General features: G+C 37.1%; 1 protein-coding gene across 2 annotated transcripts; it reads left to right on the forward strand.

Moving 5' to 3' along the window:
* Nucleotides 1–919: 919 nt before the first annotated feature.
* LOC125677204 (cell death abnormality protein 1-like) lies at nucleotides 920–15,642 on the forward strand. 2 transcript variants are annotated; one of them, XM_048915213.2, is made up of 5 exons: nucleotides 920–1,035; nucleotides 3,418–3,467; nucleotides 8,980–9,150; nucleotides 11,643–11,762; nucleotides 14,862–15,642. In XM_048915213.2, exons 1-5 carry the CDS (start codon nucleotides 953–955, stop codon nucleotides 14,936–14,938), a joined length of 501 nt encoding a protein of 166 aa, XP_048771170.2. In that variant the 5' UTR covers nucleotides 920–952; the 3' UTR covers nucleotides 14,939–15,642. The 2 variants fall into 2 exon arrangements, with proteins under 2 accessions (XP_048771170.2, XP_048771171.2); XM_048915214.2 differs by lacking the exon at nucleotides 3,418–3,467.
* The last annotated feature ends 3,039 nt before the right edge of the window (nucleotides 15,643–18,681 follow it).

Consider the following 18,681-nt stretch of genomic DNA (forward strand, 5'->3'; position numbering starts at 1 on the left):
TAATTTAAGATATCTTTTCTCGTAATTTAAGAGATCTGTTCTCGTAATTTTGAGATAATTATCTCGTCATTACGGTCGAGATCTTTTCTCGCAATTGTGAAATAATTATCTCGTAATAACGAAATCTTTTCTTGTTATTACGAGATCATCTCGAAATTGCGAGATAATGGAAAATGATTTTTTTAAAAAATACTAATAGGCTTTTGTAAAATTCGCTTGTAAATTAACAGGAAAAGTTCGTTGTTTAAAAAGCAGGTGGTAACCCCCCCCCCCTTCCCCCTTCCTGTTGCAACGTACCTGAAACAATGACTACCCGGTTTCTAAGGATGCTAGGTTTCATCAGTTAACTCACAACAGTGCGTTGAAAACTAATTACTTCCTGTATGTTTTATATAATATGCATTAAGAGTTAAACCCAACGTCCAGATTCACATTTATACTGAAACAAGTTTCATTAATCATACATCAGTTTGTGTCATATCGAAATGAAATAGTTTAAACAATATTTTTATTCCATAAGTTTATAACAAAAACTAAAGGTGCAAGTATCAAAAGAGATTGGAAAACAAGTCTTGCAATTGTTTATATAAATGTGCTTCCGCTCTCAACGTTCTGTCGCACAAGAGGGATTGATTGATAGATAGATCGGTTGATTACAACACATGTCATTATACATGTTACTATCAAATGAAAAATATTTTACTGCTCTCATTTCCCCCATATTGGAAATATTGTTTTATCTTTAAATTCTATATGTTTATGATCATACAATATTTGGATTCAATCAACATTATTTTAGTACTGGTTTTACCCCCAATAGTATTTACTAAACATTTAATGGAAAAAATTTCCTGGTACTAAAAACACTATTGTTCACATCCTTTTTCAAACTTCCTACTTGAAAAGGGAAAATATAACTGATATCTCATTTGGTTGCTTGAACACACAAGTTATGAGCATGACAAATATTTTACCGTTAATAACTTTTCTTGGATATTTACATGCTGACGAATATCGTCAATGCACTGGACAAGGGTAAGTGCTTCCAGAAATCGACATGTGTCCTAATTTGAAAATGAAAGCGAAATGTTATTATAAAGATAAATCCGATTAGCATGTTTATAATGACTAAATATAAAAGAGAGTTCCATGGGCAACATCGCTCACCCGAATCACCTTGTTTTTGCGATTGTCCAGCTGTTGTGAATTCGAAAGGTGTTATTTTTTTTATTATTCTTTATTCCCATGAAAATTTTTGACCCCATATTGTGGCCCCAACCTAGCCCCAATAGGATCACTGCATTACTAAAAATGAATTAACATAATACAGATATGCCAATATGAATACATGATACATAAGCTTGCTGTTCTGGATATGACTAAATGTCACTAGGTCATATCTAAAAAAAAATCTATGATATGGACGACCTTGCCATTAGAAATCTATATACAAAATGTGAAAGTTTTTACTATCTGAATAATTCAGGAATATTGAATGGGTAAGATTTATATTAAAAGTAGGTCGAACTTACAGATCAAATTCACAAGGTCAAACATCGAAGTGTATCAAGGTCTTACCATAAAGAATCTATAATTATACAAAATGTAAAAGATTTACCTTAAATAGTTCAGGATTGATTAATTGTATCTTGCGTAACGTTCCTCTTGAGAATTTTTCACTCATATGGAGACGTCACCAAGACCGGTGAAGGGCTTCAAATTTAGGCCTATACTCGGCACTTACGGTCATTGAGCAGTGGGAGTTCTTTAGCGTGTCACACCTACTGTGACAAGGGACAGCCGTTTTTAAGGTCATCTCCGAGGACCCGTGACATTCACACCTGATGCCGAGCGTTTGGTGATGGAACTGTCACTACCTACATGTACTTTAACAACTTACGTCTGTCGCGGCCGAGATTCGAACCCCGACCTTCCGCATGCGGGGCGAACGCTCTACCTCTAGACCATCGCGGTCGGATTTAAAAAAAAAAACAAAAAAAAAAAAAAACAGGTAAAGGTTACAAGATCAAATACGATTGTATCACATGGTCTTGTCATGAAAAAAATCTATATACAAAATTTGAAAACCCTACCTTGAATAGTTCTGAAGATATTTTACAGGTTGTTTTCTAAAAAAAAACATGTCATATTTCAAAGTCAAAGTATAAAATAAAGGTCTTGCCATAAGAAATCTATACATGTATACAAAATATAAAAGATCTACCTTAAATAGTTCATTAGAAATTGAATAGGTCAGGGATTTAAAAAGTAGGTCCAACCCCCAAGATCAAGTTCAAACTTCGTGAAATTATACGGTCTTGTCATAAAGAATTTATATACAAAATATGACAGCTTTACCTTACATAGTTCAGGAGATATTACATAGGTTAATTGTTTTTAAAAAGTAGGTCAAACTCCAAGGTCAAAAGATCTGACACCATTGCGTACAATGTCTTGCCATAAAGAATCTATATACAAAATATGAAAGGCTCATCTAAAATAGTTCCTGATATATTAATAAGTAATGTTTTCTTAAAAGTAGGTCAACTCCGAGTTCAAGGCCAAAGATATGAATGAGAGATCTTTCCATAAGAAATATATATATATATATATATATATATATATATATATATATATATATAAGATATGAAAGATTTACCTTAAATAGTTCAGGACATATTGTATAGGTCAGTTTTTATTCAAATAGGTCAAACTTCCAGGTCTAGGTCACAAGATCACACGCCATTGCATCACATGAAAGTTCTTTCTGTAAAGAATGTATACATGAACACAAAATATGAAAGCCCTAGGTTAAATTGTTCAAGACATATTTTAAAAAATTTCCCCTAGACATGTATATCAGCATATATAACATTTTGATCCCCTATTGTGTCCCCACCCTACCCCTGTGAACAATGAATTGCAAAAACGTGGATTTACTCTATGTCAGGAAGCTTTCATGTAAATTTCCACTTTTCTGGCCCAGTGGTTCTTGAAAAGTAGATTCTTAAATGACCCCAGCCTATTTTTGCATTTTCATGATTATCTCCCCTTTGAAAGGGACACCAATCTAATCAAAATCAGATCCTTGTATACGCACACAATCGCAAAGTATGCGGCGTGAATCTAAGAAGTCCGATTTTAATTAGATTAAAATGGACATGACCCTTCATTTGAACAAACTTGAACCCTCTTTACCCCCCGGATGATTTCTACCAAGTTTGATTGAAATTGACCTAGTGGTTTTGGAGAAGAAGATGAAAATGTGAAAAGTTTACGGACAGACAGACGAGACAAAGGGTGATCAGAATAGCTCAATTGAGTTTTCAGATGAAGTGAGCTAAGAAAAAATAATTCAATATCTTTTTTGTTATTGTATGTGATAAATCTTTATTTATTTATTATAATCATTATTAGGGGCTGTTGCGATGGATACCATTTTGATTCAGACATACGGAAGTGTACAAGTAAGTTGTTTTGCTTTGCTTTTGGTTTGTTTTTTTAAGATCATTCCTTTAGTTTTACAGTCACTGAATATTATATTTCTATTGAAAATGACATCTCTTTAATCCTCGACAATGAATATATATTGCAAACTAGTTCAATCCGTTGTCCGCGTATACTTTATCAAATATGGAGCGTCGTCTAGGTCAAGTGGTGTATTGGCTGCTTCATTTAAGGTAAATCCATACTCGCATTATTAACTGATAAAAGTAAAGAGAGTGTATTTATTTCTATTTATTAGAGTTAAAACTAGTAAATTATCACATAAAATATATACATGCAAGTTATCGCACTTTTTAAGATGTGAGATTTACATATTAAACAGAATCATATATCAATGTCCGAAAATCGCAACTTTCCTTGAACAGAAACATCAAAATTTCACAAAAACAAATCAGAATGATATAATAGTATTCATAACAATTTCATGAAACTATCATAAAAAAAAATGTCAGTGAAAAAAGAATACTATCTCATAATGAACTTGATAATATAGGGTTATTGAACTTATATTGGTGAATATTGGCACTCGTTGGTTATCAAAATGCACGAGTTTGCGAACCCTTTTATTATATGGCTAAAGATTTAGTAGTTCAATTATATTCCTTTTCACTCAAAATACTCCAAAATTGACAATAATTCATCAATATTGGCATCTAAGGTGAAAGTGTGCAATATCAGCATGCATTTCTTAACTTTTCAATATTAAACCCGTCATTGATGCATGAAACAAACTGCTTTTGTGAATGGGGACATCATAATTTATGTACAGTAAAACATTTTAAGTAAATATCAAATACCGGTTCTGTCAGATTCGGAGGACCGTCGTCTGCCATTTTGGCTTGTTTTCGTCGTTACGGTAAGGTCAATATTGAACGCTCATACTCGGAAAGTTTCGGGCGCACACAATTTACGCAATGCAAAGTTAGCGTTCAATAAATTCTCAGGATATTGAACGCTAACATCCTCTAGATTTTACGCAGATTTTATAATAGACTATTTATTAACTATATAATAAGGAAATATATTGCCCTTGGAATCTATATTTTGATGTGATGGGCCGACAACGCAAGAGAAGCGTATATTCCACACGTTAAAAACACTGTTTTGCGGAGGGCATTGGCTACCTAAAATGCATTCATACAGGTTCTAACACTCAAATGAGTAACGAGGCTGTATTGTCTTCCATTTCAATGTCAGTTTGTTCGAAACTGATTTTGTGATGATCGATGAAGTTTATTTCAAAGTATTTATGTGGTGTTGAAAATCCTTATCACTACGTAGAATATGTTGGAGCTGCGCAAATGCATCACACACTTGATCTAACTGTAAGTGTCGGTGAGCTTTGCTTTTGATGAGTTGACTTTCGGTAAATTGCCGTTCGATGAGTTGTCCGTTACCGTTTTCCTGGTTACTTCTTGTCCTAAAAATTCCCCCTGCCGTCATTGTCTACCTAAACCCCGTACTTTTTCTAAGGTTCACATAAGTAACAATCTAAACACAAACATCTAACAACATCCCATTAAAGGTCACGTCAGAGGTCAAATTTTCATGAAAAATTAACCAATGACTACAAAGGCGGCAATGTCATCGGTATCCAATGAGAATTCTCATTATATACTGTATTTGACTACTTATCAACGATGGCGACCCATGAAGAAATGGAAGCGATTAAAACCGCTTTGAAGATATTTGATCTCAAGGTTTTGGAAAATGAACAAGAGTTGATACTTAAATGTCTTCTTTGTTGCAGTATACATGAAAAGATCCCCCGATGTCGCCATACTTTAAAATTTAAATAAAAACACGCGATAAACAAGTCACGATCGTAGGTGCCGCCATTTTTCCTTTCCCTGCGTAACCAATGCATGGAATGGTGGGATAATACCCTATCGATATGAAGAGGGAAAGTTGATTGGCTGTTGCAAATTTGACCTCTGACGTGACCCTCTATGGGATGTTGTTAAATGTTTGTGCAGCGAGTATGTGAGTGGATCTAACATCTAATTTTAATTAGATTGCACAAGTTGCAGAATCTAGACTCAAGCTTGAATCCAGTCCTCTCTATGTCTTTATTTTCTAATTATTACTGGTCCCTATCGTTTGATCGAATCTGTGGCATTGGTCTCCCAGTGGTAATAACTTGTTTTTATATCTTAGCTTTACAGAAGTACCCGTATTTAGATATATAAAAAAAAAAAAACATTATGAACGATGGAATAGAAAAATTGTGAATCCAATCTGGTATACCTCTTTCCTGTAGATCTATTTATTTGCTGTTTATTGACGTTTGGTTCCAGTTGAGATCAGGATTAGAATAGGTACTCAGTATTCCTTGCTTGTCGTAAGAGCTGACTAAATGGGAGAGTCCTTTGGATGAGACCGCAAAACCATGGTCTCCGTGTCAGAGCAGGTGTGGCACGATAAGGATCCCTCCCTGCTCATAGGCCGTAAGCCTAAAATTTGCGACCCTTCACCGGCAATGATGACGTCTTTGTATGAGTGAAACAGTTCAATATATAACCATGCAATCAACTCTTTTCATGCTTTCATGTAATTGCTCTTCAAGGGCGGATCCAGAAAATGTTCAAGTGAATGGGGTGCAGACATGTAATTACCTTTTTTGTCAAAAGAAAGCAGAGGGAAGTGAGCTAGTGATTGCAATTGCATGCAACTCCTCTTTAGATCTGCCACTGCACATTAACTATCTACATGTACGTTGTATTACACATAAGAACTATAATAATTAGGGCAAATTTTAGATTGATTTTTAAAGAATGCACCTTGGAAAGTTGTTCTTAAATTCATACAGTAACACCCTATATAAATGTAATTCTATGATTTTTAAAATAGATTATTGGTTAAAATAAATAGAATATACTTATATTCACTGTGTGTATTCTGCTTACAGTAATTTCTCTTGAAATCCGTTGTTTATCATTTTCAACTATGAAGATCCAGTTTGTATCCGTTTTTTAGTGTTCTCTGTCCTCTGTACGTGTACATCCAACAAATTGTCGAAAATGTTGGGAAATGCTTTAACCTTTTATTTTAATTTGGAATAATAAATAACGTTTCTTTATATTATATATAGTCAACTTCCCATATTTATGTAGCAATATTCCATTATCACCTGCATATTGTGTTTATATCTCTCAACTGATTCGATACGCAACAGTTTGCTCCGCGTTTGGTCAGTTTTTAAACCGAGGCTAGCTACTGACAAACAAGTTGATGGTACAGGGTTTTCAACAGTCTCATTTAAAATCAGCATTTTGCAAATTCTATGGTCGTTATAACGGTCTAGTTTGACAATAGATTTTCCCCCTTGTTTCGTAGAATAGCGGGAAAATATTGTATGATAGAAACGTATTAAAGCGCCAAAAAGTAGGCGGGGCCATAGGAAGGCCAATAGAATTCTAGCGAATCCGAGTAATAGTCTTGTGTTTGGTTATTCTAAGCCAATGCTTCACACGAGGCGTTCGAGCTTTATTTTTTATATATCAAAGTTTAGCTCATATTACTATCATTATTCAATGTTTACTACGGCAGTTCTGCTTAACTGCTCGTCCGGCATTGCCCCAGAGATGTTATTTACACTTGCGCGGACACAGGTTTCCATAGTTAACCATCTATGGTTTTTCCTGGGCGGTTTTTATACGCCCGTCTTAAGACGGGACGTATTATGGTATGGCGTTCATGTCCGTCCGTCTGTCCGTGTGTCCGTCCGTCTGTTAGCTTTTTCGTGTCCGACCCGTAACTTAAATACTACAAGGCCTAGAATCATCAAACTTTGTCTGTAGATACATCTTGGGTAGAAGGTGTGTCGCACATTAAAACCAGGTCACTGTGACTTTTCATTAAGAAGATATCCGTCTGTCCGTCCGTCTGTTAGCTTTTTCGTGTCCGACCCGTAACTTAAATACTACAAGGCCTAGAATCATCAAACTTTGTCTGTAGATACATCTTGGGTAGAAGGTGTGTCGCACATTAAAACCAGGTCACTGTGACTTTTCATTAAGAAGATATCCGTCTGTCCGTCCGTCTGTTAGCTTTTTCGTGTCCGACCCGTAACTTAAATACTACAAGGCCTAGAATCATCAAACTTTGTCTGTAGATACATCTTGGGTAGAAGGTGTGTCGCACATTAAAACCAGGTCACTGTGACTTTTCATTAAGAAGATATGGCCATATATGGCAAAAACTTGTCCGGCTCATAACTTGAAAACTATTAGACCTAGAATCACCAAAATTGGTCAACTAATGCATCTTAGGTAGAAGGTTTGTCGCATCCTACTTTAAGGTCACTGTGACATTTAATTGAGGTGATATAAAAAATGTTTTAATGGGTACAATCTATACTGTTAACAATATGTGACGGGCATATCATGTGCCGTGGCGGTGCACTTTATTAATGTCAGTGATGGGGTTAACAATTTAAACACTTAATACTAAGCAGAACTTCATATTTTCGTTTCAAATATTTTTCGTAATACTGTACATGTTGGGTTGGTGTCGTTCATAAAAAAATATGGCAATGTATGTATATATGTGCATTTGTATGGCATTACATTATAAACGCCGGCTGCTCCAACAAGCTCGCCTGGCTTACGGCTGTATGGTAGTTATTTTGTGTAGATTTAAAAGTGCGGGGTGTAAGGAGTAAAGATTATACTACAATTTATCATTGGGTCAAATGCTGTCTGGCGTGTTTCATACCGATTGTTAGACCGTTCTTAGCACACTGATTTTGACTACGGATAACTTCGTTTGCCTGATCAAGATATAGGGCTCACGGCGGATGTGACTGGATGCTTACTTCTCTTAGGCACCTGATCCCACCTCTGGTGTATCCAGGGGTCCGTTTTTGCCCAACTATCTATTTTGTATTGCTTGTGGGAGTTATGAGATTAATCACTGATCAATATCTTCACCTTTCACGATGGCTTATTTTTTTTTTAGTTTAGAGTGTGTCCTTCCTGAAGTAATTCCTTTCCCCATCGTTCAAATATGAAATATTTACAAAATATGGAGACAAGTCAAGGTCAAGTGATTTTCAGCTTTTACGTTTTAATAATTTACAGGTCAATAATATCGATATCTTACGTAGTTTTCATAATTAAAAAAACTATAGAAATATGTGAATAATGAAGGGTATTTCTTTGGTTTGTTGAACGGGAGGGGAAGGTCGCAAACAATGCAGAAAAAATAGTTCTGCAATGTCAGCTACCTTCATCTCCCGTTAAACAAAGCAAAGAATTCAAACCAGCTTTGATTTGATAACATGGGTTTGATTACAGCTTACCACAACCAGAGACATGATTTGTTTCTATCCCAGCAAACATAGATGATAGATAGATAGATAGATCACAAAGGACTAGATAGAAAATTGCGTTAGCTACAACAAACCCATTCATATTTCCGTTTTTACTTGTATATCATGTTGTGTAAGGATTTTTGACGTTCTTGATACAGGATGTGCTGATGGCTACTCTGGACCTGATTGTATGTATCCATGTCCTTATCCTGGATACGGATTTAAATGTCAGATGACCTGTGACTGCGCAGAGACATACTGTAATGTGGCGGTGGGCTGTCCATCAGACAGTAGTACTGAAATTCAAAGTTTTCCATTTAGCAGTACACGTAAGTGATTATGTCTATTTGTCAAGAAAGATACATGTAGCTAGGATGCTTGTAATTAAACTTTGAATAATTCAATATTTTGAAAGCCCAGTGCTACGATGGGCGTACGTGTGTTATAGTTATCGCGAATTATTCATTGTCGGAACAGCCACAGTTGCTTGGTACTGTTTTTGACCAGTTCTCTATAAATATTGCTAACATTGTTACAGGAGAAACATTAGTTGAGATATATGTTAAATGTCTATTGCAAAAAACTTACAGACTTGATCCGCTCAATTAAGATTCCACCTTGTTGTGATGGTATGATAACACGCTGGTGCGATGACACAGTAGTACTAAATTATTAATTTGTTATAACAAACTAAAAAAAAAAGATACTGCTGCGGCTCTAATTCTAATTGGACGACAGTATGTCCATATATATTGTAGCTACGGCATCGTACGGAAGCATATTAGGGCCGCAGCAGTATCTCACGGAAGCATATTAGGGCCGCAGCAGTATTTTTTTTTTTTTAGTTTGTTATAACAAATTAATAATCTGTTATAACAAATTACAGATTATTAATCTGTTATAACAAATTATTAATCTATTATAACAAATTAACAATCTGTTATAACAAATTACAGATTATTAATCTGTTATAACAAATTATTAGTTTCTTATAACAAACTAAAAAAAGATACTGCTGCGGCCCTAATATGCTTCTGCACGATGGCGTAGCTACAATATATATGGATATTCTGTCAGAGTGTAGTAGGCGGAGTCTAGACATCACCTCATCGCTCAGTCAGATTTGTGTGTTTATTTCAAAGATAGAGAAGAGAGACAAACATGTATAGTGGTGGAAGAAAAATCCCAACTAAAAAATCTTGACAAGAACAAAATATGAAAAAGTGGGAGGAGTCCCCTCCCCTGGTTCTACATGCCTGAGAGAGAGAGAGAGAGAGAGAGAGAGAGAGAGAGAGAGAGATTGAATATTCTGTTACGTCCCTCTAGAGAATATTTCACTCATATGGAGACGTCACCACTGCCGGTGAAGGGCTGCAAATTTTAGATTTATGCTCGGCGCTTATGGCCATTGGGCAGGGAGGGATCTTTATCGTGCCACACCTGCTGTGACACGGGACCTTTTTGCGGTCTCATCCGAAGGACAGCCCCATTTAGTCGCCTCTTACGACAAGCAAGGGGTACTGTGGACCTATTCTAACCCGGATCCCCATGGGCGCGAGCGAGAAAGAGAGAGAGGGGGGTATAAATCAAATCAATACACAAGGTTGAAATTTTATATACATGTATTCATATGTTACAGAACAAAGTCCGATTTATCTCAAAATATTGATATCCTTGTATGCATGTATTACAAATGATTCGGCTTCCGTGGCAATCTGGGTTAGGATACACTGTAGGTCCTTAGTACTCTTTGTTTGTCGTAAGAGCCTACTAAATGGGGCATTCCTTCGGATGAGACCACAAAAACTATCTTTGCGTATATAGCACAAAATGTTATTGAAAAGGCTTCAAAAACTGTTCACAATCATACACATTTAATTTTGATAATACAAACAACTAAATTTTCTTGATTTTCTGCCTACAAATTTCCGCCGCTAAGACCCCCTTGTATATACAGGAACGCCAACTGAAGCGGCAACATAAGACAGAGGCTATTGTAACGTTTCTGGGTTCGAAGATGCGGTTGCTCTGTCTGAGCAATTTGAGGAATAATGACATAAATGATAAAGCTCTCAATCAAGTATTTTAATTAAAAATATGTACAAATATCCTATTCAGTCCTGGAGCGCGTGCGCTTCCTAACTAAGTGAAATAACATTCACACCTTTCGTAATAAAAACAACAAAGTCTCGAAAGCCTTATACAGGCACGTAAGACTTGTTAACCAAGTTTGATTTCTCACCTAAGCTGTACACAGGACTCACTCTGGTCGACTTCAGTCTGGAACTGACTAAAAGCTCTGATGTCGTTGCTTTTATACCCTAATTAATCACGTGGTCCCGGGGGATCTAAAGGGTGCAACAAACCGGAAGTACTTGCTCCACAGACAGAATGGGATAAATTGATTTCGATTCCTACTTTTGTTTCACTATAAATAGCCACCGTCTAAAAACTATAGAGAGAAAAAAATTAAGAATTATGTCTTCCATTGGTGTTAAAAAACAATAATTTTCCAAAACATGATAAGAACACCGAATTGAATAGCAAATACCTAGCTAGGCCTATTTTACTTCAGCTTGTCTGAAGGTGGCCTTAAACTGTTAGTGAATAAAGTGTACAGTTTGGTCGCTGTTATGTAACAACAAACACAAATATATGAATACATGGTTTTAATTCTTTGAAAATGAGCATTGGTGGAATACTAGTAATTAATGAACACATTCAGTATTTCTTATCATTATACTATCATCATCCTCATCATTATTAGTAATAATGTAATAGATCATTTTTATCAATCTTGTCACTATCATTATTTTTAAAGTCACTGCTGGCGTCCAAGACGTGAAGAAAACCAGAGATGTCTCCGAGAAAACGAAAGAGTTTACAACGGGACCAAGTTCCTTAAAGTCATCGGATTCCAGTTTAAATAACCGAATTTTATGTAAGGGATATATGCCTCAAATGGTTCATTCTGAAACATATTGGTTGTGAATGTTTGAGTTTCCCTGCACCCCAGTGAACCTACTCTTTTTCGAAAATCAGGGGAACGAATTTTTGCATTAGACGCCAACTATTTATTGATATTTTGAAACTAATGCATATTCATCGAACAAAATAATAGTTCCTATATTGTGCCGAGTTCTACTTCACAAATGGTAATGGAAATTTGATTAAAATAGCATGCAATATATCAATCCCAGAGGGAAAATGAATATGAAACCCCTTGAAAAAAAAATTCTGAAAACTGGGCACGAAATATTACATTTACTGCATGTCTGAACTGAAAATTTTCAAATTTTAGTTTTCCATTTTTATTGTTCACAATGCTTAACTGAAGTATTTCTAATCGTCAACCAAAATTTGAATATCAGTTGTTGAGTTACAAGTGAGATATAGAACTCACAATTCCTTGTTATGTAAACAAGGCCCATGTCATGTTTTTGTTTACGTATAGATTGCTCAATAAAAAATATTTTATTTAAAACAAAATGAGATTTGTCAATCTGCTTTAAATGAAACTTTTACTAGTACTCGTATATTTAACCTATGTAAACAAACACATGGCACGGACCTTGTTTACATAACAATGAATTGTGAGCTCTGTATCTCTCGTGTACCTCGACAAATGGCATTCAAATTTTTGCTGACCATTAGAAATACATTATTGAAGCATTCTAAACATTAGAAATGGGAAAATAAAATTTTGAAAACTTTCATCTCAAATCGACACGATTTGAGATGGAAGTTTTCAAAGTTTTATTTACAAAGCCTCTTTAATTCTGTAAATTTTCATTCTATCAGAAAAATACGTCTGTTAACTTAGACTGTCAACGAAATTGAGGCCCAAGAGGTGAAGAAATAGATTCGAAGTATAGCGGGAAAATATTTCATAAATGGGTCTTTAGTCATGTGACGTAAGTTATTCATGGGCAGATAATTTCAGCCAATGAAATTGTTTGTGGTACAAAGTGTTCGATTGTGTGCCTCGTGTGGTCATTCTCTAGACGCCTTTCGAGCAGTCAATATTGCAATGGCCAGCATTCTTATTCGGACACTCAATTCAGTCCAGTATTTGAACAATATATATCACGAGTGGCACACCCGAGCCTTCTATATCGCTTGAATTTCATTCATTGAGCGCGATGAAATCGGAGACGCAAAATACGTTTAGATTCATCAGCAATGATTCCGATAACGACATCTTTTATTCTTAATGACATTCTGTGTATGGAAAGTACATCAATTTAAGGTGAGAATTTTTATTCATTCATATGACAAACTTCACTTTAATTTATATACTAACGGAAAAAAGAAACTGTATACTTATATACTTAGTTAAATAAGAACATAAAAGTATTCTTTGATTGGTCTTTATTATTAAAAAGACATAATTGTTTTAATATCCTAAGCCTGTGTTTGAGTACACGTACAATATCGTGTTCGATTTGCCTTGATGGCCAAAGCACGCTTTTCTGCAGTTTCTTGCATTCATTGACAGTATTAAATCAGAAACACGTTGATTTTTGGAATAAAATTTTGATTGAGAGATGCCTCACATGATTGAAAATGGTCGTTTGTGTGCTATTTGGATGCTGGAAGCTGGGGTGTCTCAAAGCAATGTGGCAAGACAGTTTGAAGATTATATTAACACTGTAAAATGTTTTATGGAGACGATATAAGCAAACTAGCACCATGACGCGTGTGACGTCATGTCAGAAAGATACGTATATACGGACGTCACATTTGCATAATCGATTCCAATCGGCTTTCACCGCTAAAAGCATCCCTAAGCATCGACGGATAAGTCCTCGTACTGTAAGGGGCAGACTGGGAGAGGCCAATATCCGTCCTCGACGTGTCTTGTTCTGCCCTGGCGTCACTGTGTTGCGAGGTTAGCGTGGTGTAGGATACATCGCCGTTTCAATGATAGAGGTTGGGCGGAAGTTCTGTTTACGAACGAGTCGAGATTTCTTCTCGACAGCAGTAACGGTCATGTTCGGGCTTAAAGTCGTGCCGGAGAACGTTACATTGACACTGGGTTATTCAGCGGCGCCAGTTCGGCAGAGGAAGCGTTATGGTCTGGGGTAGAATTACATCACATGGAAGGACCCCTTTGGTGGTAACGGAAGACAATTTAACCGACGTACGCTACCGTGACGAGATTGTATGTCAGCACGTCATTCCATTTATTCACAACAACCAGCGTAAAGTCATACTGCATCAGGATAACGTACGACCGCACGCGTTGTTAGTAACCATCTACATCAGCTAAACGTGAATGTGCTACACTGGACTGCGATGTCACCGGATTTATCCCTTATAGAACATGTTTGGGATGAAATGGAACGACATTTACGTCAAGATACAAACTCCCCAGCTACGTTGGATGCTTTGCGTCGTTCTTTATTGCCATTTATGGCGGAACATTCCCCAAGCATTTCTGCATATCCTTATTCGTTCAATGCGTGGTAAGTGTGAAGAATGCATCTACCGATTGTTAGGCCGTTCTTAGCACACTGCTTTTGACTACGGATAACTCCGTTTACCTTATCAAGATATAGGGCTCACGGCGGGTGTGACCGGTCGACAGGGGATGCTTACTCCTCCTATAGGCACCTGATCCCACCTCTGGTGTGTCCAGGGGTCCGTGTTTGCCCAACTATCTATTTTGTACTGCATGTGGGAGTTATGAGATTGATCACTGTTCGTTATCTTCACCTTTCGTCTATACAAATGATGGTCAAAGACGCTATTAAACGTGCGAGCGTTTTCGCACCCCCTTATTTTCAGTGGCTGTTCGTATCAACTATAATGGACATGATGCGTGATTTGATGTTTGAATTGAAATACAATGCATTATATCAAATAATGATATACATAATGCAACATAATATTTTGTATATGAGTCTATAAATAAATTTACTAAACTACAGGTTTTTTTCTGCTTGTATAAATACATGTATATCTTTCATTTGAAACATATAACTATATTTGGGAACAAAATTGCCCCCTCTTTTACAATTGCATATTAATTTTGAAGACCACCCAGTGGGAAGTCTACAGCGCTGTATCTTTGACCGAGGGAAAATGCCTTGGAGGCCGCCTGGTTTGATGTGAGGATCCGGGTTACAATAGGTCCTCAGTATCCCTTGCTTGTGAACTAAACTGGGCGGTCCTTCGGATGAGACCGCAAAATCCGAGGCCCGTATCACAGCAGGTGTGACACGTTAAAGATCCATCTCTGCTCAAAGGCCGTAAGCGCATAGCATAGACCTAAATTTTGCAGCACTTCACTGGCAATGGTGACGCCTCCATATTAGTGAAAAATTCTCAAGAGGGACGAATAACATTAGAAAACCACACCAAACGTGCCCATAGCAACCCACCAGCTCCAACACGTAGTAGGAAATGAGTGTAAATCAATGCCAGGATTCGTTGGAAATTTTACTAACCATTCCTTACGAGCGACCACTGCTGCAAGATTATAATTTGTAGAGACAACAGGGTAGCGTTTAAATGCCGCCAGGACTTGTAAACGAACATCAAATGATCAAATAATGGAAGTTTGTAATGCTGTTCCAAATGTCTTCTAAAAATATGGAGACTGCTACGAGTAAAGAAATCAGTGTTTCCAGGCAGATAAATACTATTGTTGGTGATAGAAATCAGTGTTTCCAGGCAGATAAATACTATCGCTGGTGATAGAAATCAGTGTTTCCAGGCAGATAAATACTATCGCTGGTGATGTTTCTGGGCACGTGCGCTTGTGATTCATTATATTTCCCCTTTTTGTGTTTGTATTAAAGCATTATTTCAATCCATAGCTTCTTTTTTGTTTCTGGATCAATTTCGATCAGGAAATCAAAGAGGAAAGGAAATCGACATCCTATCTTTAGTGTTCGACACGGAAATTAGTGTGAGGACGTAGAGTTTTGCAAGAGTAACAAAACGGATTTTGAAATTAAGTGCCATACCCCCGGTGTAATGACAACTTCTCTACCAAGTCTGTTTGGATCCTACAAACATTTCTAAATATACGTTGATAAATATTGTATGGATATATATTGAAATACGCAACTAGGTTTATGTAAGTAGGAGGTGACGAGATGATATGACAGATAAATCTTTCCATCAACTTAGGAATCAAGGATTCTTATTGCTATGGAATCATACAAAATACACATTGCATTTGAAATATTTTATATAAAGGACGGAAATAGCAATGAACTCTTAAATAAACATAACTGCCCTAAGTGAAGAAATATTTTAATATAAAGCTCAGAAAATTTCTCTTTATCTTATTTGGATACCCACTCCCACCCCTACCCGGGGTTGAACTCAGTATCTGCGGTACCAAATATCCTAGCTATGATGATGTAGAATACCTAATTGAAATTATAAAATGTACAATAACCAAGAGAGTCATCCAGGAATCTTTCATGAAGAATTCTAAGGTTTGGGGTTTTACGAAGAGTAGTTAAGAGTTCACCATATAGATTGGTTTGATTATCATTGTTATTGCGTGGTAATGGCCCTGTCACACGACCATCATGACCATCACGACCTCACTACGTTCTATCATTTTTTTAGATCGTGGTGAAATCGTAGTGCGAACGGCATGAATTTGTAATTTTGTCTGTCTTCACGATGTTACTGCGTCCTCACTACGCTCTTATCACGACTCCACTACGATTAAACGACGGCCTTGTTGCGATCTCACCACGTTCTCACTACGTTCATCAAGTTCTTACTACGCTCCCACTACGTCCACCACGTTCTAACTACGCTCTCACCACGACTCCCACGACTGTAACACGAGTTTCCTACGCTTCTGCCACGATTGTACCACGATCTTACTACGATTTTACCACGATCTTACTACGGTTCTACCACGTTTCCACGCCGCTGTCGCCACGCTTTGCAGCAGCTGAATCAGATCCAGATTCAGTATAAATACAGCTCAGAACCTTCTTGTCATCCATTTGTACCAATATTTCCATTGTAAAAGCATTCCGCCAAAAACTGAAAGAGGTCGTGGTGGGAAAGGGAAAGGGAGAGGGAGAGGGAGAGGTGCCTGTGAAACGGTCACTAAATCATCGACCAGCATTGCTACTGTTGAAACCATTGTGACAGATCCACCAGTAGCTGAAAAAGAAATTGGACCTGCCATTGAACGGCCTCAAATCCATGACAGCGGGGAAGAAACCGACACATCGAGTTTGATTGCTGTATCAAACAAGAAAAAAAAAATAATATCAGATTTGTCACCAGAAGACGAACAAGACATGGTAGAATGGCTGCAGGCTCATCCTATCTTCTATAATAAGAAAATGACCAGCTATAAAGAAACGGCAAAGAAAGAAAGAATGTGGGCCGAAAAAGCCACTGAGCTAGGAAAAACTGTATTAGTCCTTAAAACGTGGTATTCCAGCATGAGGACTAGATATGGCAAGCTCAGGAAAACAAAATCGGGCGATGCAGACAAAGAACGTACTGAGAGGGATGAATGGGTCATCAAAAACTTTGACTTTCTGCACCCCCATATCTATGAGGTCCAAAAGAAGACTACTGTTAGTGTAAGTATAATAGATTGGTCTTATAAGACTATTGCTGGATATTATTTATTATGAAGTCTATCCGCCGTCCGTTTGCTTGTCAAACGCATATTAACCTTTTACGGTTTATCTAGATTTAAAAAATCTATTTGTAACACTAGGTAAACTACTTTATATTCGTGACGAGGACTAATTTCCTCTACCATAGTATGGGGGAATCTCCGTCACTCATGTCCTGATCGGGACATCAGTTTTTCTTGTTTTATTTGATAAATTGCTTATTTCCCATTTTCAGAACTCATAACATTGTTTTGTTTTATCATTATTGCAGCTGAAGCATAAATTGGCGGCTAACTGTGCCTCTTCGGCGATCTCTGCCGACGAATTAGACGATGATGACATATCTACGACAAACCTACCTTTTTCATCATCAAGAGTCAAACCAAGAACCCAGAAACAGATGTCGGAAACCGAAGATGCTCTTCTTGCAGGAATAGAAGAACGTGGAAATAAAATGATGGCATTTCAACAGAAAGTCATGGAACAGTTGAGACCAACTAGCTCGGACCGAGAACGCGATGCTTTCGTAGATTGGATCAGAACGGTAGTTAATGAACTAGAACACAATCTATGGAGACGATGTCAACAAGACATAAGTAGTGCTCTGAACAGATATATTGCAGAGAACGACCAATTGAAAAGAACCCAAGTGCAAATGGTTAATGCCCAATCATTGCAATTTCAACTTAGGCAGCCGTTTCAACCTCAGCAAACTTCATCTCCTGCTTCCTCAGCACAATGGCAACCGCCACCTTCTCAATGGCAAACCCAACCTACCCCTAATGTTTCCCCATGGCAGTCTCAAGATTCAAACTGGTTATCTCAGCAATTACCTGAATCGAGGCAACACACCTTGACACAACTACAACTAGTGCCTTCTGTGTCAGCTGGACAGGCGGTATCGCCAGCGAGTTGGGACTGTGTTTCCGGTAGATCTCCGACGGTTTCAGCTTCCCCAACAACGCAGGGGGAAACTTCACGCACCAGCCAGTCTTCATTCCATCTGAGTGATTTAATCAATATTGCTGCTGCTCCGGGTCATGACGATACTCAGTAACAATTGCAAGCATTATAATTAAAAGTTTCATTTCTTCTCAAAGACAGACAGTCTTTCATTGCTTGTTCAGATGTACTTGTATTTGTTTCCTCTACAAATAAAGAATTTCTATTGTTTCTGAATAGTATTTTACATGCCAAATACGGTAAGGAATAAAAATACATCAAAAAGACAATAAATTGGCCCTA

The sequence above is a fragment of the Ostrea edulis genome, chromosome 3, assembly GCF_947568905.1.
Source record: "Ostrea edulis chromosome 3, xbOstEdul1.1, whole genome shotgun sequence".
Taxonomy (NCBI): Eukaryota; Metazoa; Mollusca; class Bivalvia; order Ostreida; family Ostreidae; genus Ostrea; species Ostrea edulis.

What these genes read in the sequence shown, in the direction of transcription:
- LOC125677204 (XM_048915213.2), top strand. Translation starts at nt 953, where the DNA reads ATGAGCATGACAAATATTTTACCGTTAATAACTTTTCTTGGATATTTA. An exon ending in CGTCAATGCACTGGACAAGG is followed by an intron (nt 1,036 to 3,417) that starts GTAAGTGCTTCC and finishes AATCATTATTAG; the next exon opens with GGGCTGTTGCGATGGATACC. An exon ending in TTTTCCATTTAGCAGTACAC is followed by an intron (nt 9,151 to 11,642) that starts GTAAGTGATTAT and finishes TTATTTTTAAAG; the next exon opens with TCACTGCTGGCGTCCAAGAC.